At 41.0% G+C, this 22,701-nt stretch overlaps 1 protein-coding gene across 1 annotated transcript in view; it reads left to right on the top strand.

Moving 5' to 3' along the window:
• Positions 1-12,195, top strand: part of ADK (adenosine kinase) — a gene marked incomplete at both ends in the record, with an annotated part of 297,697 nt that extends 285,502 nt beyond the window's left edge. Inside the window, one exon of the mRNA XM_082001891.1 lies at positions 12,071-12,195. Coding sequence (XP_081858017.1) covers positions 12,071-12,195 — 125 coding nt within the window. The remainder of the gene's footprint in view (positions 1-12,070) is intronic.
• Between the last annotated feature and the right edge of the window lie 10,506 nt (positions 12,196-22,701).

Genomic DNA, 22,701 nt, shown 5'->3' with positions numbered 1-22,701 from the left:
ATAAATATAGGTTTGCAAAGAACCCATAGTGCACAGAATAATTGCTCATCGTTACTCCTCTACAACTAAAAGTTTGATTTAGAAACTTTTTTTAAAAAACATCTGGTTCTGTTTTCAAAACATACTAATATAACTTTGGAATACCTTGACTAAAGCCAGTGGATTTAAACAAGTAGACTATTGATAAAAAAGGAAACAGAATTGAATCCAGTATAGTAACTCTTATGCTGCTGTTCTGCAGAACCCATCGTTTATGGAAGGAATGCAAGAATCTTTAAAATAAAAAAATCATCCAAGTGGGATTTACCATGATCTGAGTTGGCCTTGCTTTAAGCCAGGGCCTGCAGCAAGTGACCTCCAGATGTCCCTTCCAACCTAAATTGTGCTATGGTCCTACGGGTTCTAATCCTATAGGAATTAGGTTCCCAGGTGCCATTTCCTGCTCCTCTGAAAATCCAGCCTCAGTCATCTTCAGACGGCAATGTTGGTGGCTCAAGAGTAGATGCTGACTGAATTAATAAATGAAGCTTATACAACGGGAATTACATCTGCTCACAAAAAATCTGATAGAGGGCAAAGAGGGACTGTATTCGTGACTTTGTCTAATAAGTCCCTTGTTTATTTCAAGTGACGGAATTGTGTGGATGGAGGCATGGGCATTATGGATAGTTGCTATACGGCTATACCAACCGGGATTGCTAAACATGCCAAAAAGATAATGCCTTCAGCAGAGACAAGTGATTTGAATGGTTTGTCAGAATACTAAATTATGGGTGAACTTGTGACTGTATTAAAAAGAAAGTTCCTTAATGGGTAGGGCTCTTTAAGATTGTGGAAGAATCTATTTTGACTAAAAACATTGCACAGAAATTAAATATTCCTCTTATTCGTTGTATTTTCATCTCTGTATGAATCACTGCTGTAGGACCTGTCCTCCCTCCAGTACTTGCCACCCCTAAAACATTCTAGATTTGTTGAAATAGGAGTTCAAGGAACTAGGAACGGTTCTTTACTAACAGCAGGAGTGTGATATCAGAAGCTACTTAATCCACTTACAGTGGTCTTTAATTTGTGTAAGGGTTTTATACTTGTTTAAGATACCTTGGGAAGTTGTCATCATTTTTTAATCACATTTGATAGAGAGAAATACAGTGGATAAAATATCACTGCTGTGAAGTACTGCCTTCCGATAACACCAGACTTCTGAGACACAATTTTATTTGCCAGCTGGGAGTGAGGGGTATTTTTTTGGTGACATCGATTAAATAGTGTGTCCGTGTAACTTGTTATGGCTGATTTCTGCTATAAAATTTATCTCCATGAGCGAAGAGACAAGGGGATACTACTTTCAATTGTTCTGTCTTTTCTTTGAAGATAAATGTTATAACAGAAATCAGCACTAAAAATCAGCACTCTCTTAGTCTTCATTTATACAACATGGGTGGCTAATTGCCTCTGAGCAGTCCTGTTGTTACTGAGATCATGGCTGATGAGATATGAAGCTTTGAAATAAAAACACCTTCTTAATATCACCAGCATTTTGACTGACAGCCCATTTTGCCCACCCTTAATCCTCCTGTTTTATAAGGAGCATGCATGAGTATAATAGCTGAGCGGCAGGTAGGGCATCAATCTCTGCTCGCTAGGGGATAACTTCATGACTTACCGCCCGTGTGTTCTGATGGCATTCGTAACTCTCAGATAAGCATCACATCTAAACCTGGGCTATTAGATGGACACATTATCTCTGTAACTGACCTTCTACAAACTAGAAAATTACCAGATTATATGTTCCTAGTTGATTTTTCTCAGTCTCAGCTAGAGGCACATCATTATTCTGATCAATAGTGTAGCCAGTCGCTAGTAATTTCAACATTAGTTGAATGTGGAACAATTTAGATGTTTGCCACAGTTTGAATTGCAGCTACTTCAAAACGTAAAAATAGATATCACTCAGGAAAAACATGGACTATTTCCTATTTTCTTTTTAATTTCCTACTTTATTTTTTACCAATTTCCATTCAAATGTATTTCTTTGGAAGTAAGAAGCAAGACTCTTCTGTCCTGGCATTATTCATAAAACTGGTAGAAACTATCATCCAAGTATAATTTAATTGTGATCCAGTCTGGTTTAATTGTTTTGTTTCAGTTGCTACTATTCTCTTGGTTTCTAACTGTTCATCTTAATTTTATTACATGTGTATTTTTTATCAACATATAGTAACTTAAATATGGTAATTCACATTTTCACCTACACAATTTAAAGGCAATCCAGAAGCATACTTAGTAGAATTGACCTAAGGCAAAACACCAGTATATTTGCTGTCATTTTTAAAATAACATGTAGAAGTGAGAGATCCATTTAAAAGGCCCAGTGTATGGAATTAAAAACCCTCAGAAGTTTTTCATTAGACTGAAGCAGGACCTGATCCTTCTAGCTGCTGTCTCTTTTTCTGTCAGTGACACCGTCAGTGTTAAGGGAGCCTCACTACACAGCAAGAGGATTAATATTTTGTGAAATTGAGTCTTTAAAGCCCTAATTTAACCTCACCATAAATTCGGTGACATTCTGGAGAGACTTTGTGAGAAATAAATGTCAAACAGGTTGTGTACATTTTAAAAAACAAACCTACTGTGTTAAAAATAGATTTTCAAAACCAATTATAAAGTTCAATTTTTGCTGTAATAGCTATGGGACAATTACAAATTGACTTAACGCCTCAAAGCAAATCATCACCGTTTAAAATACTTTGTCATGCTTACTATCACTATCCTCATAACATTTCATTTTATGTTAATGTGTCATGTGTTAGAAAATCATGTAATGATAAAGAAAATGTTCATGTGGAAGGTTAGAAATTACTTTAATGAGTTATTATTACCTTGCTCGCAGACTGCTGGTAATATTTTTGTGTTATTTTAATGTATTCTGAGTAGAGACAGAGGCACTAGTCAGATTGGATCATCAAGGACATTCCCCTGGGAATCAGGACAGGATATAGTCCCCTAAGAAACGATGTGTCAGATTAGGCTGATGCTATATTCGCAGGAGATACAACAACACCCAATGAAATATAAAAATACACTGAAATATGTTATCTATTTCACGTCTAATACGACTTGGCGTGGTGCTATGGAGATTGACACAATGACCATAAAGGTACTGCTCAGGCTGTGGTGTTAGCTAGCAGGATCCTCACTCACTTGCCTCTATTATATAATAGGATTGTAACATCGCCCATAATTTGTTCACTGCCCCCACACTGAAATGGGCTCATACTTGAAGTGGGAAGACGGCAAGGTTGCAATAAAAAAGAAATAAAAGAAAAAACATGGTCCCAGTTGAAAGCAGAGGTAGTAGCCGTGCTTGTAGGTTGGTTTGACACTGACCTCCAACTCTGCTTAAAGGGACATTACTGTTACTGGTGATCAGTACGTGATTAGTATCAATCCAGGACTGTAGGAGGTATTTAAAGAGGCAAAAGATATTAAATACCACTGTATTAAAACAGGAGCATTATGCATATAATGCTAGGGTGAGCTATTTCAGCCCACAAAAGCAAAGGAATTCATAGGCTGTCTAGCTACTGTATTCCCACTGCATTGGGTTTTGCTTTTGATTCCCTCTGCATTCTGCTGGCTCGGTTGTGTGGAAGTATAGCTGCAAATAAGACCTTACTGAGAGATGGTCGCGCTGCAAACACAACTTCAAACCTTCTGTGCATCTGAATCTCAACTATGAAGTTGCATTCACATAGACTTTTTTGTACCTGAATATATGTTTAAAAAGGAATAGAGGATAGTACATAGTACTGCATTTTATTGTGCTTAGAACTTAATTATTTCTGCATTAAATCAGTGAAATTCTCTTCCTCTTATCCCAAGCAGTAGGTGTAGTCATCGGCACCATCTAATGTCAATACAACAGATCTGTTTTGAGGCTCAGAAAATTTCCTCGGGTACTAATAAAAGAAAGCTTATTTCATTCTGCTGTCTCAAAAATGGCTAAGGAGAATTTTGGCTTCTGAAGAACACTCCTAGGAAACTTTCTAGGAAATGTTTTTAGGAAAAACAAAGGGAAATTATCAGCCTGGACAGTAGTTTTTTCAGATAGTTAGAGAAGATGCTTCCAATGAAAATACCTGTATTTGGTTTGGCATATACAGTGCCTTGAATATTCCTTGTAAGCTTGGAGGTTTGTTTTTTTTTTAATCAAATGATTTCAACTGATCCTGGCTGTTGGAGGCTAGCCCAAAGCCACCAGATTCTGATCCAAAAGGGAATTTTCCGAAGTTCATCATGTGGACTTAGAAATGAAAAATAGGACCAAATTATCAGAAGTTGTAACTTAGTTACCAGTTTCAGTCCATTACATCTTTGTTGGAGCATACTGTAGACTGAAATCATTATTTTCTTGGACAATAAGATGCGCTGGGGAGTTTAATAGAGGTCATACGCAACAGGTTATAAATAGAGTCCACTGAGGATGATTAATGTGGAGGCTGTCACAGTAGAAAACACTTAAGCCTCTCCTCCAGCTTTGAGCTGTTCCCCCTCAAAGAGCTGACAGTACTCAGTCAAGGGATAGGCCAGTGATAGGAAAGTTCCCATCAATCTCAGTAGGCTTCAAATCAGGATCTAAGTTTTCTCCATCCATTGCGCAGCCTTCAGGACCAAACCACTATAGAGTTACAACCACCTCTCCTACTTGCATAAAGGCATCAAAGAAACAAGACTGATAATTTTCCTTAGATAGTCTCTGATGGGCCCAAGCATCCATACAGGCCTTGGGAAGTATGATGACACCTTGTTCTACAAGCTGCAGTGAGCTGGCCCAGTATGTCCAAACAGGGGTAATCATATATGCAGTGCAATAAAATTATTCAGCCTTGAGTAACTGTATCCTAATGGAATAACAGGGATGTAGTGGAGTTTTGGGGTTTTTTTTTTTTATTGTCACATTTTTGCAGGAATCTTTCATTAACATTTTCCACATGCAATGGTTTAAAGCATTAGAGTCTGAACTCTTTTTTGCTTTGTGTATTCAACACCTCCTCTCCATTCCAGGAAAAGGCTGCTAAACTGAAAACACTCCTTTCACTTACTCATAGTTGTCTAGTAAATGCAAAGTTGTATTATTAGCAGAGAGAGAGAGAGTCATAAATGACTATATAACCTTAGGCTAAAGAAGACGTATGCCCATCTGAGTGATCCTTACAGAAATTCAATACATTCAAAATGTGTCCGTAAATACAAAGAAAACAAGAGGAATTAGGGACAGCAATACCAATACTAACTGCTTTTCTTTAAAACATGCTTGGTTTAGTATTCATGCTGGTGATCAGAAAATAAGAAGTTTGTGTAATAGGCTTGTACATAGACAGTGAAATGCATTTAGACCATGACCATTTTATAAATAAAGTAAATATAGACTTCCAAAACATTTTATTCATGATCTCATGGTTTTGTCATTCTCTGGAAGTAAAAATATTAACATTTACCAGGTTGTTTGTTCCAGCTTTCTGATCTCCTGCAGTTTATTTTTATAACAACCTTATCGATGAGCCTCTTACTCAGCTCTCTAGGTTTAACTGAGTTGAGTCGATTTGTTACCACAGCTTCAAGTAGCTGTTACAGAACAAGCAAGACATCCTAATAAAGCTGTAAACCTGTTTACTCAAACATGGTATTGATTTTACTTGGAGAGGGAGAAGCTAGTGCTTAGCATGGTGTCAGCGAGGATGAATTTAACTGCAGTTTTTCATTGTCATCTGTCATGGTTGTGAAACACTAAGTGAAGCCACAAGAGGATAATTAGAATTGCCAGAAATTTAGCCCCTAAAATCGGCTAACCACTTGAGATTTTTGTAGTTTAATTAGTTTTTATTAAAACTTTCCTCCAGTGGTATAGTAAGAAAGGGTTTTCTAATGTTCTTTTCAGTGAGAGTGAGATTTCAAGGTTGCCACTTGTTAGATATACATCTTAAATGACTTTTTCTGAAAGGGTTGGTAACCTTTTTTCTCTCGCTTGTAATTAGCCTCGCGCTACAGTTCTGGAGAAGCATAGAGCCATTTCATTTTAAATGAGAGGGAAAGACACTTGTTTGTACGCTTATACATTTGTAGTTAATAACATATATGTGCATGTGTGGAATAATTCTTACACTGTATTTTGAGGGAGAAAGTGCTAAGGTGTGTGAAGGTTGAAAGAAGTATAGCATATTTGAAGATGCTTACATTTAATTTGTCTTACGTACTCTAAGACTAATGTGTCAGACCACAGTGCCAAAATACATGCAAACAGAAGCCAAATCCCACCCTTAATCAAAAACGTTTCCATTTAGAATAGCCAACATTCGGTTTGATAGCAATGGGCAGGGCCTCTGGCTTACCACAGTTCTTGGCTGTAATACCCACCATCTGCCACAAAATTAAAAAAGGAGAAACCTCAGCGTGTTGATGTACGGTCGTTCAGTGACTACGTTGCAGAATCATCTGATGCCAACATCTTTTACAAAATCTAGGTTGGCTGGTTGGCTCTTGGCACCAGTGCTGCTAACCTCCTGATTACAACTGACCAGACTCGTGCGACCACAACATTAACCCACTCCAACAGCGCCAAAGACATCCAAAAAAGCCTCAGTCATAACAGCTACGTGGCTTTAAATTGCTAGGGTAATGTTTCTTGAAAACTGCATCTTCCCACACTGCTGGCCTGGAAAGCTGGTGGGATCACATAAAAACAGACGAGTGTTCGAGCAACTGTGATAAATGCTGTATATGAACGAGAGCGTGAAAAGGTGCTTGCAACTGTCCCCCAAGGTGGAATAACACCATTTTTAAAAAGGCAGTTCACAAATTAAGCTGTAGAAACTTTAAATACAAAAACAGAGAAGGCAGCTGAGCTGTCCGTGATCCTTTCTGTGGCTGGGACAGTTCTGTTGGTGAATGGCCCGGCTAGCATGGATTATATTAGGTGCTTCAGGGTTCAGCTGGAAGAGGGAGGATTGTCTGGGAACATCACATAGCAAAAAGGTTTTGAGGGGCTCTGACTCAGGGTCAGCTTGTAATTGTTTATAATTAATGCATTTGATAATTGCCTTTTTTCTGCTTTTCTCTTGCATTTAAAAAAATACATTAATTTTGTCTTGGGCATTTTATAAAGGTTACAAGTGTGAGAGAAACTGCAGAAAGACAAGTAGTGGGGGAGGTGGGTGTCAGAGACTATAAACGGATTTCCAGCCAGCATTAGTAATTAACAGTCATGAAAATTAATTGTCAAGTGTACAATTTGAAATTAAACATTTGGCTTCAATATGAGCTGTTTTTAAGTGTTGTTAAACCATTACTGAAGCAGACCAGAACTGTTTTAAAATCTCCGCTATTGGACTCCCACATTCCTATCCAACTGCACTAGCACTGGGCATTCATTCAGAATTACCACTGATAATCTGGAGGAAAAACTCTCAAAGAAATCACTGATTTCGGTGAAATTGTCTCTGAAATGTCTATTTTGCTGGCCACAAGAAAATGAACTTGGTTCTCCTTTAAGGATTTTTAAGTGCCACTCAACTCTTAGAAGTAACAAAGTAAAGACAACACCTTTTGTGTCAGCCAGTGGACTGTCTTGCTGTGTCTTTTCAGACTTATATTGACATCCACAAAGAAATTTGAGCTAGTTTCAGTGAGGGCCTTGGTTTGGGTCTGGATTTTGAGGCTCAAGCACCATTTCTGGCACTTGGCTTACAGAACTTTTTGTTTGGTGGTGAGCACAAGGAGGAAGAAAGCAACTTGACTTTTCCATCTCTCATTCTGTTTGCAGACCTAACAATTATAAACATTGTCGTTCAGCGTATGTAGTAAGGATGCTGGGGATAATAAAGATTAACTCCTAATTATTTCAGGCACATTTTTCAGAGCAAAGTGGTTTCAGAGACACTTTACTGTGCAGAAATGAAATAATTATGGGCCAAAAATAGCTATTGGTGTATTATAATCACTGCTATCATCTGGGAATGCAAATACGTTTTGTACCACGCTAAGGTTTAAAGCAGCTTTTGAAGCAAAGTTGTCTTTGCTTTCTAGGAAGATGCTGAATAAGTGGGATGAATTGCACACAGTTCCAGATAAGTTCTTACCATGACTGGGTAGAAGGTGTTTACTTGGCTGTCCATGCCTGTGAGGGACAAAAGGCATCCCAGTCTACTCTGAAAGCTTGCCAAGATGGCTAGTTACAACAAGGTGGCCTACTAAACATCCTGCAACTGCCATTTCTCTTACTTCATAAACAATAAACATTTCGGATGTCAGGGCAGGAGGCAGACAAGCGGGAAAGCCTTGAGTTTGGTTCTTGCCTTTGTGTTCTAGCGTGAAGAGAGTGGCATACGATGCATCTAACACCGTCCACAGCTTCAGCAGTGTAGAAGGTGGTAGACAATATTGCCTGAGGTTGTTTTGGTAAAATATTTGAAGTGAGGTTGTCTTGGTGTAGCCAAAATATACTACTGCTTTCTGCACTCCATTCCAATGATAGCCAGCACCTAGTTCAGGCCATGGCAGAAGTTAAAATAGTTGCTGAGCAACTTCAGTATGTGCTGGCGTGATCTAATTCCATGATCCCAGGCTCATGATGCAGGATCAGAGTTCAATCCCGCCCTTTCTGTCTGTGAAATTGTAGGAGGAGTGTGAAGTAAGTCTGAAGCCATGTTCACTCATCTTCTTGCATTTCCAGTCATGGCACCTTAAAGAGATTACAGCCTTCAGCTGCTTATCATCTTCCCTCCACCACCCTGCTCGTTTGTAGAGCTCTTTGAGTACTCACTAACCCACTTCAGTTTAAATCAGCTGGTTTAGAAAAAACCTACTATTCAACAGCTTACTGTTTAAACTAATCTGGCTCATTTTGGCAGAGTATCAGGTTATACAAGCAGCAAGGAAGGATGGTGAAAAACAGATGGGGCAGTAACTTCTTCAGCTGGAACTCGAAAATCTGAATCCACGCCTTGAGACTATGACTCATGGGGTTTGCATCACAGTACCTTATACACTGGAGGAGGCAAACTCTGAATTATATTCTGCCCATGTTGCTTTTTAGTGCATTAACTAAAAAGGACATTCTGCTGCTAAGGCAGCCAACCTGATAGAGCTCTGTGTTTCTCTGCTCAAACAACAGTGCTTCTGGTGTTCCCTCAGGGTCCGCTTTGCCAACTGCCTAGTCTTAGTATGTGATGTAGTTCTGTGTTTGCGATATGTGTGTTTGTATTGTCATTCGATGCGATATTGTGTCAGATACTGCTACTTCTATTTCATCTAAGAAACAGTACCTTTAAAGAGAAACTCAATAGACAAGAGAATGGTTTGAGGGCAAACTCCTCATTGCAGTTTCTACATATCTCATATATGACAGCTGTACTTAACGTCATTTCTCCACCACTCTGAAATCACAGAGATCTCTCATTTCTATCCCCAATCAGAACAGGATGTTTTTTCACCTGATTCTGCTTTCACTTAGATCAGAATAAATAAGAAGTAGCTTCACTAAAGACAAAACTACAGTGAGCCTGGGAGGTGATGACAGTTTCAGTCTAGTTGGTATTGAAAAATAATTCATGTTTTATGGTCCTTTGCTCCTTGGAATTTCTCATCTTCGTATATGTTTGATGCCTTGATCATAAACTTAGAGGACAGTTGTCCTTTCTTGTATAAACCCCGCTCTGAATTCATGCTCTGTGCAAAACCTAGCCTCGTGTTTGCCTTTGGAGGCCTGCCCAGTGCATCTTCGATACTTTCCGAGTCAGAAGTGGACTGTCTTAACAGCCTCATTTTACATACAGTTACAACTCGCTCTCAAGTTTTAACCACCCAGAAGCACACTGGCAAGCTCCTGCCTCCCAGGCAGTTTAAATTTCATGATTGATATCCTCCACATATCCAAGAAAGTTTCTTCTAAGAATGCATGTTAATTTAATGGGGAGCAGACCATTTTCGTCTCGTTATTCAGAAATGGTCTGATTTCCGCCAGGCATGCTGTTTGAATTTCTCAACTGTTACCCAGCTCTTACAGCTGGACCATCCTGCCACAGTTGTGTTGTCTGTCGTCCCTTGACTGCCATCAGTGATAGCACTCACAGCACAATTTCTTCCTGTTTCAGAGGCTCGTCTTTGTATACTGAAAACTCCTGTTTTCTCCACTTGTGCTTACCGACTTAACTTTTGTTGGTGAAGCAGTCATTTTTTCCCAGCTAGTCAGTATCTGCAAAATTCCAGCTAATATGTAGTTCTCTAGAAAAGTATTGATGTCAAAAACGTAAGAGTTTTCTCCTAGTGGTCAACTAAAGTGCCTACTTTCTATGGCCTCCCTATTCCAATGAAAAGTGTTTGATTTATAGATTTGGTAGTTTCAAACTCTTCTCCCATTCGGTGCAGTTTGGAGAAAATGATACATCAACTGGGCTTCTTTTCAGTAGCAGTCATGACCGTGAAGCCGAGATAGATCTTGGTAATTCATGAAAATGGGGTCTTTTGCTCACCAGTGTTATCCTTTGTTAATTTAACCTTATTTTTCATGTTTTACATGATTTCTAATCTTCAAGGAGAAGACATTATTCCATAGGATAAAATGTTTTTATCATCTTCTAAAAATGGGCTCTCATGTACCACAAAAGGAAATATTTAGAAAAGGAGCGCAGGTTAAATGAGAGCATCTCAATATAATGTAGAGTCTTTGTTCCAATAGTAACCAAGCTGAAGAGAGAAAGTGTATTTGAAAGCAAACTAGCAAAACATATCATCTTCGAATCAAAATTTGTAATATGTCAGAAACTGATACCTATGAGCTACAATAGTACTTACGAGAGACGTGGTCTCAAGACTAGATTTGTACTGTTAAGGCCCAAGGCCTGTCAGAGCGTGACGCAGGAACTTGAAATGGCGGATGAAAGCTTTAAAAAGACCACGTTTCAGCTTGCTAGAATTCTGATTTTCCTGGGCAAGTCTCACTTCTATGATTGGATGAGGAAGAGAGATACATCTGAAACATATTAAAAATGCGATAACAGTGACTAAAATACTACCTCTAGAATGACAGAGTGGAGTTTTAAATTATAAGAGACAAAGTTTACTTTTCACATCTTGCATACCTCTTCCAGATTTAAAATATATATTTCACCTCTGCCATAAGTTCTGTCATGTTTCAATCACAATAGTTTCAGCCAAGACAAAATGTTTCAGAAATGAGGGACTCAATCCATAAAATTTCTGGTGCCACTTGTACTTAACTTCTCCAAGTACCTACGAATAATTTCCTTTTTAGGAGACTCTGCTTATATTGATTTAAAGAGGTGCTCTGATTTTCAAAACACTCAGCTGCCAGTGATTTCTGGTTTTCTAAGCCATGCTTGCTAGGGCTTTGTTAGCTAAAGCAGTTAACCGAATGCCCCGGTTCTGAGAGGTGCTTGGCTCTCCATGGGGTTTGCTGTTTACGTAGGTACCTGAACATGCTAAGAGGTACCCACCATTTCTGAAGTCTTAGATTACATTTCCCATAATCGAGGGCAACAGAGGTCATCTCACTTTCCTCATTAGGTGAAAATTTCTCACCTTCTTTTCATTGTGAACACCTGTAACTGTGAATATAGATAACGTTTATTTATTGTGTGCCTTTCAATTTTTTGAGAAAAGCTTGCAGCGTGACAGTTGTGTGGGGCTGTAGCTGTAGCCAGGATGAACAGAAGGTCTCTTCAGCAGGGAAAGCTGCTTCTTTGTTTTTAAAATGGTATTTGAGTAATCAAGGGTTCTCTCTGGAAGAGAAGAGAGCAAGAACTCTAGTAAAATCACTTTGAGGGCACTAATAGAGATCAGTCTTTATAATCTTTAATTTACTTGAAGCCACCAAATGGAAACTTCAGGTAGGAGTAACAGCAGCAGCACCCCAACTTAGCTGGTCACTCGAGCGCAATACTAACCTTAACCTAGCCAGGCTACCCGTGTGCATACAGTCAGGCCAGATACACTCAAAAAACCTGATCTAACCATTTTCTTCCTTCTCTTTCTCTCCCGCTTTGTTCCACAGGCTTTCTCTCACAGCTCGTCTATGACCGGCCAGTGACCGAGTGCATCCGGGCTGGACATTACGCAGCCAGCGTAATTATCAAGCGTTCAGGCTGCACCTTCCCAGAGAAGCCTGACTTCCACTGATACTGGTAAACTGGAGGGATCAAGATTAACTCCCATGTTGCCATGGGATTGCTGCCTAAATTTTTCCTCCTTCCCTTTCCTCACCTTTCCAATTACCTGCATCAACGCTTCTGTACTTCTGTTCATTGTATTCTAAACAAAATATGTATTTCTATGGTGTTTTCCTTTTCATACCACTACAAAGTTTCAGTAGTCTTTGGAAACAGTGCTAAGTGAGGCTTATTCTCATCAGGAAAAATTGTTTCATTTACACAGTTTATAAGGAAGTCCCATGTAAATGACACTGCTGATTAACACCATTAAAGTACTTCTGTTGAATTATGTAGTTTGTATCCAGCAGTGGCCAAATCCTACTCAGCTTACATGAAATCAGCAGACCTGACTTTATGTGTCAATTAATGTGATAAACCAGGAATTGTTCTTTCTATATAGTGGAGTCACGCTCGTGTAAAGAGCGGTGTAAACATCCCAAGAATTTCCTTACATATTTGAGCGTACAAGATCTGGCCATCAGATCCAGCCCAGCTTCCTTGAAAGTGAATAGCTATTTTGTCAGTAATTTAAGGACCTGATCCAAAGCTGATGTCATGCATTCAGTCGTCTCGCACTGATGCCAGTAGCTTTGGGCCTAGCAGCGTGTGAGAGCAGGGTCTGGCCACTCTGTGTACAGTCACACTCATCTGTCAGGTGAGACAGCAGATAGGCACCTTCAGTGATTTCAGGGCAGATGCATGACTTGGTGATGAACACGAGCTTACAGATAGAGCCGATCTCCTCCATGTGAGCTTTCTAGAGGTTGTATTTAATTAAGGTACACATAGTGAAAATGAGGTACAGAAATATTTATGCAGGGTATATTGACAGGATATGCCAAATGGAATCTCTGAAACGCACATTTTTAAACTTTTAATTTACTTTGGATAATTAAGCAATATGCTGGATTTTGTTTGTATTTACAGTATTCAAAGAGATGATCTGACACTGCATTCATTACTTTGCTATGTAATTTGATACTGATAAATAAAAAATTGTGATACAGTAACTCCTAGTTTTGTATTGGTATGTGTCCGGCTTTCCTCCACGTGTCGTACTGAAATGGGAACAGGAAACGGGTGCTCAACCCACAGTACATGCTAGATCTCGACATTTTATACATGACTTTCAGTGTCCAGGTGGGTGTTCAAGGGTGATCTCAGTAGTAAAGAAGGGAAGGAACATCAGTTTGGTGTTTGTACCACAGGGGAGATGAAAAATTAATGGCTAGGGTTCATCAAAGAATGTTAAGTCAGTGCGGGTTTCACACTTTACCGCATAGCATGGAACAAGGGACGCGCAGAGACTGAATGTTGCTGTTACGGTTTGTGTATTGCAAAGAGCGTGGGGCGAGATCAAGGCTATGATCCTGACTCCCTTGTTTGGCCCAGTATCCAGTCTGCTACATTGGACAACAGGCTCTGTCGTCTTAGAGATCGCCCAGTGGGACCCCTGCAAGTACATCAAGGAGCTTCAAACCAGCCACTTCTGAAAATCCTCATGGGGCCAGGAACTCCGTCGTCGCAAGCACAGGTCACTGCATCGTAAGTCGTGTCTGTTCTTCACGGACTCGGGCTCACAGTTTCTATCCAAAAAAGGTTTCATGTACTGGCCTTGTCTATCTGTGGACCTACGCATGAACAGCTTTGTGCAAATATGACTTGTCTGGTTTCTTCATAGCGCTACTCTCAAAAGAGCTTTGGACTTAACATTTCTCATGTTCTAGCATAGGGGAGAGGAAGAGGAATTAATATATTGGAGTGAACATGGAACTGCAAACAAAACTGAAAGAGGCTACAGTGTGCATGGTCTTCAAGCTTTATGGCTTGATCAGAAGAACACTAATTTTACTTCTCGTGGTTATTTTTTTATCCATGTGTTGTATTTTAATCAAGAAAAGCTGACAGGCCAAGGAAGGATGTGTTGCAGTCCCTGCTTTTAATGTATGGTCACATATGCCACACCACGCTTACTGCATGAATTTGGCTGTCAGTAAGGAAAATCCCAATGGTCTAGTGGTTAAATTTGCTGTTCCCTTTTCTCTGCATCCATGACACTTTCCATTCCTTTTGAAAGAACTTTACCAATGTCCTGGCCAGATAATTACGGCCCATTTAAAACAGAATATAAGTATGTAAGCATTCTTTACCGTACCAATGAAACTACAAGACAGCATAACTACTGTAAAGGAAGTGAGGATGTGTACAGGAAGGTAGTCATAGCACCGGGGGGGGTTCCTTCTTTCTTTCTCTAGGCTATTCCTTGTTTTCCATTCAGGATTCAAGCGAGTCAAGTTCTGTTCTGAGCTTTCCCACTGACGTGCTCGGTGAGCTTGGGCTCCTGACATTTGGCTCTGAGCGTCAGCTACAAAGCATAATTTGAAGCCAATGGGAGCAGCTGAGGAATAAACTACTGCCCAATTCATGGAAGGGCATCGGAGTCTGATCTACTCTGCTTAGCCATTCATTATTTCTCCAATATCTGTCAATGGATATTCTTGGATGATATATGGATGCATAGAAACATATTGCCAAATCATGCTAAATAATTTCAATTTTTGCTGTCAAATTGCTTGACGATTTCATTCTGGATTCTTTCCTGCTTCTCGCTGATGAAGGGGGGTTTTATCTGTGTAATGGATAATCATGCCGTCGTTAATATTCTCTCTCACAAATACTCTTCCTCTCTGGTCCTCTAGCAGCTTATTCCACACAGAGACATGTTAGAAAACTGGACTTCCTGAAAAACATCATTGAAAGAGTTGTCTGCCAGTGACGTGCCACTGTCTCAAATCCCAGATGGGATAACCGAAGTGAGTCTGTCGCTGAGCTTGAGCCATCATTCAAACCCAGAGTTCGTACCTTGGTTACTTTCAGGAAAACAAATATTGGAAGTCCATTTCCCACTAGCCACCGGCCAAAGCATCTCACCCTCACTCAGATAAAACTCTTCGCTTTTGCTGGAAATAAGACTGAATCTCTTGTGCCCAGCATCATGCATTTCAGGCTTGTTTTAGTACCATGTAACTGGGTAGAAATGCTGCTGGATTTGCAACAGGCAAGGAAATAGGCCCGGTATTCAGAAAGCCACATGCTAAACAGCTGAGAAGAATTAAGAGCTGTGAGTCAGGAAAGAAAGGTTGTGTTTCTGTTTCTGCAGGTGATCTGTTAGTTTGGGCAGATCACTTCCCTTTCTCAATCTCTTTCACTCCGTAAGGAGGATGGTAAGCTCAATTAGATGGTAAACTCAAGAGATGAAGGTGGTAAGAATTCAAGTAGGGCAGCATCAGCCACATCTCTGCTTGCACTCATTACTGGTCTTTTGATTATTTGAGTTTTCTTTTTTGTACATGAACTAATTTAAAGCTATTTGTTTACCTTTAAAAATAGTGCTAGCTTTAGCAAGTTAGCCCTTGTTTGAGGGTTAAGGCAGAGAAGGCAAAGGATGGGAAAGGAAAGAAAAAAGCTTTAAAGTAAAATATGCTACGTGAAAATGACAATAGAAATGCACGCTGTTTTAAGATGACAAGTCTGGGAACAATCAAATTTAAAGGGTCTTATCCACACTTTTCATAAAGAAATGTTAATTAAAAGTATGATGACATGTTTGGGATTTAAAGGAAATCATTCCGCAAAGGATTTATAGCAATCTCAGCTCCAGAGCATTAGGATTACAGATCCTTGTGCTGTTCCTTTTCAGCGATCATGTGATTGGCCTGCTGTTAAATATAGCTCCCATTTAGCGAATTGCGACAGGCATGGGAAAGGTGGGGATGGCTTCCCTCTAACCAGCGGGATTTCAGGGGTGCTGGAGATTATACAATTCATTAGTTTTTACATAAGATCAAAGGGAGAGAGGAAGTCTTGATTCGGGCACCAACTGCTACTGTCTTTCTGAAAGTCTTGCAGATTAAACGAGGAGAGAACATGTGCGGTGCTAACTGCTCGTATTAGAGCATGAGCCTATTGTTTTATATCTCACTAACTCATTGTTCTCTTCCTGGAGATAATTCCCACACTTAAGACCTTCAGAGATAGTTATGTCTATTGTGAGTAGTTCAGCAACCAACTGGCTCAGAGGTTATTGCCTAAGCATCTTTCCCTTGGTCTAATCCCCTTGCAAGGTTTTTTTCCTGAGCAGTGTTGTTAATCTAAAATGACTGCTAACTGACTCCCGTGTCAAACGTTATTCATTACGTGCTTTAAATGCTTCCTGTGGAGGCCAAAATAAATTTTGCTTTTTAAAAGCGGACCACAAGGAGCGCCTATGTAGGACATTTCCTAAAAGATTAGACTTAAAATGGCAGTTACGATGATGAGGGGAAAAAACTGTGCTCAAAACAAAGCTTCACAATTTAATCAGGGACATACAAAATGGACAAACCTCAGTTACTAAAACCCACTTTTCATATAGAATTATCTATAAGCTGTTCCTCTGAGAGAAAATACGCACCCTTGCAGGGCAGGAGAAATACATTTATAAAGACATGGAATAAGCGACCTTATTACAAAATGAAGGCCAAATAAACAAAATCTTTAAAAGCAGCAACTCTTTTGTGTCTTGGTTTTTTTTCAGGTGTCATTGGTGTTGGCATAAAGCGAGAGGGGTTTTTTGTGTCAACGGCACTGACAGGCCTTGCATGCGTAATGACAGTATGGGAAGAGAGACAGACAGATAGGTTTGAATAGCAATAAGGTGGGTTTTCTTCCAGTGTGAAAAGAGCATGGGATTCATGTGTACTGAGATGAAGTACAGCCTTGCTGCACAGTGCAAATATTTAATGCTGTTCTAACTATCCCTTGGTTATTGGAGTGTGACAGTTAATAGCCGTCAGCTGCCAAACCCAGTGAACAGTTTGGTTCCCTAAAAAGAAAATGAAAAGTTAAAAAATGAAGCCAAGTCAGACTAGAAACCCACAAATCATAAATGTGCTATAGCTTAGCAGGCAGATCACCTCCAAAGTTCAGAGCCATGTCGACCTGAGCTGCTTCTCGAACGAGAGAAGGATCGAGTATGTCTGTCTCTGGTCCTAGCTTTGCCAGCTGCTCACAGGCAAGCTTTGGCTGAGCTTTCCGCCTCCTGAGGCCCTGTTCCTCCCTAGCGATGTTTGTAAAGGAGGTTGAGTAAAGGCTGGAATGAAGAAAAGCAAAGCATTATCGTTATTCTGGATCAAATATCTCAAGTCAGTGGTGCAGTGTAAATGCACAGAAAAATGGAAGAGCTCCTAAACTGACTGTGGGAGAAATTGGGTGCTTGGAAGGCCTCCCTGGCTGTGGTGCCATGGGGATGTTAACACTGGTGTAAAATATTGCCCTAAAAGAAGCATTACTGTGGAATAATAACAGCATATGAGAGAGTCTTTCAAGAAATAGATTCAGCTTGAAAATCACCTCTCATTCTATACATGATTATTCTTATTCATGCTAGAAGTAACACCTCACTGTACTTAAAAATTGCTCTATTTTGAAAATACCTACTTTTTAGGTCCTTGGGGATAGTCACATTCCCTCTTCCCCCACATACTTGCTGTCTGTTCTTATGTGATGGTAGGTACCAAACGTAAATGATTAGAAGGCCGTGCTCTCCAGGCTGCCTGTGTAGCCACTGGAGAGCGTGCCTCCGGAGGACGAGTTAGAGCGGGGAGCTGAGCAACAGCTCCTGAAAGGCTCTGCAGGCACCTCCGCTGGCTCTAGACAAGGTAGGATCGGACCTGCCTGCTCTAAGGCTGTCAGCCACCTCAAGCAGGAGCAGAGAGTGGAACTGCTCTTCCCTGGCCTTTCCCTTTGTTGGTATTGCCCTTTTCACAGAAAGGCAAGAGGAGGGAAAATAAATAACACACGGGCAAATAAAACGGCAAAATCCATAACCGTCAGCAAAATGACTCACATTTAAATTACCTTGATCTCAGTTTCTTCAAATTATTTGGATTGCAAGTTAATGATGACTCTTCTAATCTCTCCTCTTCATATTAATACTTGTGGTAGACATTGCACAAAGCCCCACTGCTCATCTGCTGTTTGGGCAGCGCTTCCTACACAACCTTTTGTTTCCATAGGATTTTTCTCTCTGCCGAAGTATTTCCTCACAAACACATCTCCTGTCCCAGTTAGCATCATAAAAAGAGTAGGTTTGGGGTTTTTTAAGGGGTGAGGCAGTTACCAATCACAACTGGTTTTCCCAAAAATTAGATTGTTGTCATATCTGTGGATCAGTGAATTATAAATGAAACCATTGATCCAACTTCGGGATTCATTTTCAGGGATATCACCTATTGGTGGCACTATTAATGGCACTCAAATAACTTGCAGAATTTGCAGGGTTCTTCTATCAGCCTATCACATGGACAGACCTATTTTAGTCTGGCCTGTCCTGAAGCAGAGCCAGCTGCTGTGGCTGTCTTGCAGGGTAAGGACAAAGCACTTTCCTATTCGTCTCCCAAGGTCAGTACAATAACACACACATTTTATGTCTGACAGTGGAACGCATTTGTCAGTGCAACTTTTGCATTCCGTAAATGGCCACAGATTTCACAAGATGAACACCCTGGATTTAGGAAAGGTTGTGCTCCAGCTACATGGTGATTTGTATGTATCATGAATACATACATGATACATTTCATTGCCTAAAATTAGCAGTAAAACAGCCTCTTGAGGCTTGATGTTTATTATGCACCACAGCGTTTCAGGACAAAGCAAGAAACAAGATTTTAGCACATAACCTGGCAAATTCAGCCTGGGAGAGGAACAAATTAATTTGGAATGACTTGACACAGTGTGTTTACTATAGAAATTTATGCCAGCTCAGAAGTTAGCCCTTTTAACCGCCAGCAGCAGCAGCAGCAGCAGCAGCTTAAATTGGGCCATGGGAGTCTCACAGAGTAGGAAGATATTTGAGCTTCCCTGAGGCTCAGAGTTCTGCCCTGAAAAGAAGCCTCACATAGTTTTGTCTCAAAAGAAAAAGGATAATTTGTTGTTGTGCTTGGGTATTAACTTGCACAATACCAGCTACAGCTTTGCAGTTTGGGTTGACATGCAGAAGTACTGCGTCATCCTTTGCATGACATATCTGCACACCTCTGCTTGACGCAGGGTTTGCTTGTCCCTCTTGATCCTGCCTATGAAGTCGCAAGTAGCATGTTTTATTTATCCTAGACTTGTACCTTTTTCCTAAGGACCCCATTTTTCTAAATGAGTTGAAGATGGGGCAGCGATGTGGAGGACACCTCTCCTATATTGTAGTTCATACCTTCTGAAACAACCAGCTTTCCTGAAGACCCACGCACTCTTTGCTGAACTGATCATGGAAGAACTACTCTGTGCTAAAAAGACCAGTGAGATTTCTAATGATCCACTGTTGCTTACGCCTCTTCCCGTGTTTCACGCTGTAGTGAGAAATCAACTCTGTTGAACCAGCAGACAGCCCTACCAAAGGACTAGCCTCTTTTCTTTAATTGGCTTTAAATCTTTTTCTTTAATTTACTTTGGACATATCCTGCCCATGTACTAGCCCATCCTGATGCTGTGATATCAAATGGAAGCAGAGCACAGGGCATTTGACATTGCAGCCCCATATTGCAGCTGGATAAAGTTGAGCAGTACACAGAGCAGCAAGGATCACGAGAGACGTGGTTTACTTCCCCTTCAAACACCACTGGAAAAAGCAAAATAGACATAAATGCCTGTTGTGCAGGTCTCTTGCCTCTCAATTCTACTCGTTTAGCTCAGCTTAATGATTCTTTTTCTCTTCTTTTCCAAACCATAGCTGTGAATATTCATCTTTAAAAGTAAAGCGCCATAGAAGTGGGCCTTCATGCAGGACTCTTGCCGGCTGCCACTCCTGCTGACAAAAAAGATTGCAAGAAGCAAGAATTTTAATAAAGGACAAACGTCACATATGCTGTGTGCTATGGAGGACAAATGCTGAATACAAAATATGTTTAATTGCTGAGTTAATTATCTCACTAAAGTCTAAATGTTGTTTTTCAGCACTCCCCCCAACTCAGTTGTTTACTTTTATCAGTTAGAAAATAAAAAATCAATGTCATGAAAAACATAATTATATTCCTACTAATCTGGAGTGTTTTCTCATTTGAGTACTGCAGTCTGATGCGTTTTATCACTTTCCATCAGATTACAGCAGTGGAAACTGCCAGCTAAAAGCTATGGCTTTAGAGCAAGAAAGGGGAAGAAGAAAACCCACCCCAAAGCCATGTGCCTTGCCAATCAAATCTTATTCCTAATGACAAAGCTCCTGCGATTTCCTTTCTGACAATACATGAATAGCTAGTGAGTAATTGGTTCAACAGGAGCTTCACTGAAGTCCAAGAGAGAAAGCGGGATCTTTCATGTGAATAATTTGGAACAATTGGTAAAGATGAGGCATTATTATAGGACTGCCTTCTGCTGCACAGTCAGAAATACGCAGCCTCTTCCTTGCTGGAGTGTGAAAACATTTTGTAAATAGTTCTAGCTACTCCCAAGTGGTGGATGATCTTGCTACTTAGTGAAATGACTTTTTGGTTGCTACTGTTTCTGGATTAAATACACCCATTCTCCACACAAATGGAAAGCAATTGAGCTTTGTCTGGGGAGCCCAGCTGCGGACACATCCTCCCACTCCCAGCTTGAACAGGTTTTGGTGTAAGACTTGGGTGCTTCTCCTCCACCGCTGCAGTGCGAAGGGTAGTGACGGTGACCCACAGAAACCCAGACCCTGTGATTATGTGCCCCAGCTCACCCCACCACTCTGCTTCACGCCGTGCCATCCAGTCTGGGCTGGAGAATACATACAAGGTAGGTGCATCAGCCTGTCCTCAGCAGCTCTGCCACTACCCTCTTCCCGGTGGGCAAAACCGATATAGACAGCTCAGCCTGGCACCCGGGCAGCAGAGTGAACGTCACTCACGTCCTGTCACCCTCCTGGCAAGTGAGGAAAAGGCAAATGGAGCAGAGATGATCTCAGGATTTCAGGGAGTGACCAAGCCCTGGGACGAGGACCTGACACCCTCTAAAGACAGGCCAATTTTGGAATTTCAGATCTGGGCTCCCTACTCCATGGCAAGCGCCCAGGCCTGCCAGGCCCCGTATTTCTGACTAGAGCCAATTAACCTCATGGCCTTGCTTGGGATTTCATGTGCCCCTAGGTTTGCCATATGGCATCCCGAACCCCACTTACACCTCAGATTTTAACAAGTAACCATTTTTTTTTAAGGGAAGGACCACTTAGTTTCTTTACCCTGCGATAACAGATGCTTCACCTCACATGAAAAATCGTTCAGTGGTTCTGGCAGCCCCTGAGCTGAGTTGCCCGACTCCAGCCGTCTTAGATGGATGTGACTTTGACATGGGGGAACTCAGCAGTAGGGCAGCCATCTCCTTGTACCTCTGAGCCTTCTCCAGGCCTTCTCCAGTATCTCAAGACATCACCTGTGAAGCTTTAAAACAGTCAGTGAAGGCATTAAAATATCACTTTAAAGATAATCTCATAGGGTCACTCACAGTCTTGAGGCAGTGCTTCGTTAGTGAGGCACACTGTCAGGGTTTAGGGGTTCAGAGTTTCTTACCGTCTGTTGACTCTTTTCCAGGTCAAATTGCAGAAGGCCCTGAGCAGTACCAGTATGGCTCGAAATGCCCCCAAGCGAACAAACCCACCTCCCAGCTGGACCCTTTCCCAAGAGGTTCAGCTGGCTGTGGTAGGGCCACGGTGTAAAGGCAGGTCTCAAAGAGAGCATATTGGGTGAACATCTGGTCAGAGTGACCATTTATGTGCCAGTGGACACACATGCCCTCCTGCTCTGGCCTCCGCCTGTTTTGACAGGAGCCAAAAACCAGGGAATTGATTTTTCACCCAGTGTACTCACTATAGCTCAGCACAGTTACGCTAACGTATGGAGACATACACTACCTGCCAGAATTTGGTTAATTCCTGCCAAACTAATGACTGTAATAAATAACAACAGCAATGTTGAACATGATCCTACTCCTCTAGGCAGTGAATAAAAAGCCTTCCCAACTCAGTGGCTGTGGCCCGATGTCAAGTGGCTGCAACCCAGCCAACTCGGAACAGCTGAGGAGACTATGTGTACCAGGGGACACTGACTGCAGGGTAACTTAGAGAGGGAGAAGCAAGTTTCATTTACTACGAGTGCTCATTTGCACGGACGGCAGCTAATCTGGGCTGTCCCTTTACCATGCTGAGGCTCCTCACCCCACGCATGCTTGAAATGTGGAGCACCACACTATCCCCGCAGGACTGAGACCTCCAGAAGGTCTAGAGCCTCGGCAGACCTTTCTCTGCAGTTTTTGAGCTTACAGACAATGTCCGTGCTCATTTCCATATCCTTATAGCCTACTTTTTAAACCATTTACCCTGTCTCTTTCTCTTTTCACAGGCCTTCAGGTGGCTGGTCAGCAGAGTGTGCATTGCCGGCATTAAATAGCTCTGAGAGATGAGAACTAATAGTATCAGGATTGA

Source organism: Phaethon aethereus (genome assembly GCF_964289735.1).
Source record: "Phaethon aethereus genome assembly, chromosome: 7".
In the NCBI taxonomy this organism is placed as follows: Eukaryota; Metazoa; Chordata; class Aves; order Phaethontiformes; family Phaethontidae; genus Phaethon; species Phaethon aethereus.
Note: the sequence above shows the minus strand (reverse complement) of the source record. Positions and strands in the feature narration are given on the sequence as shown.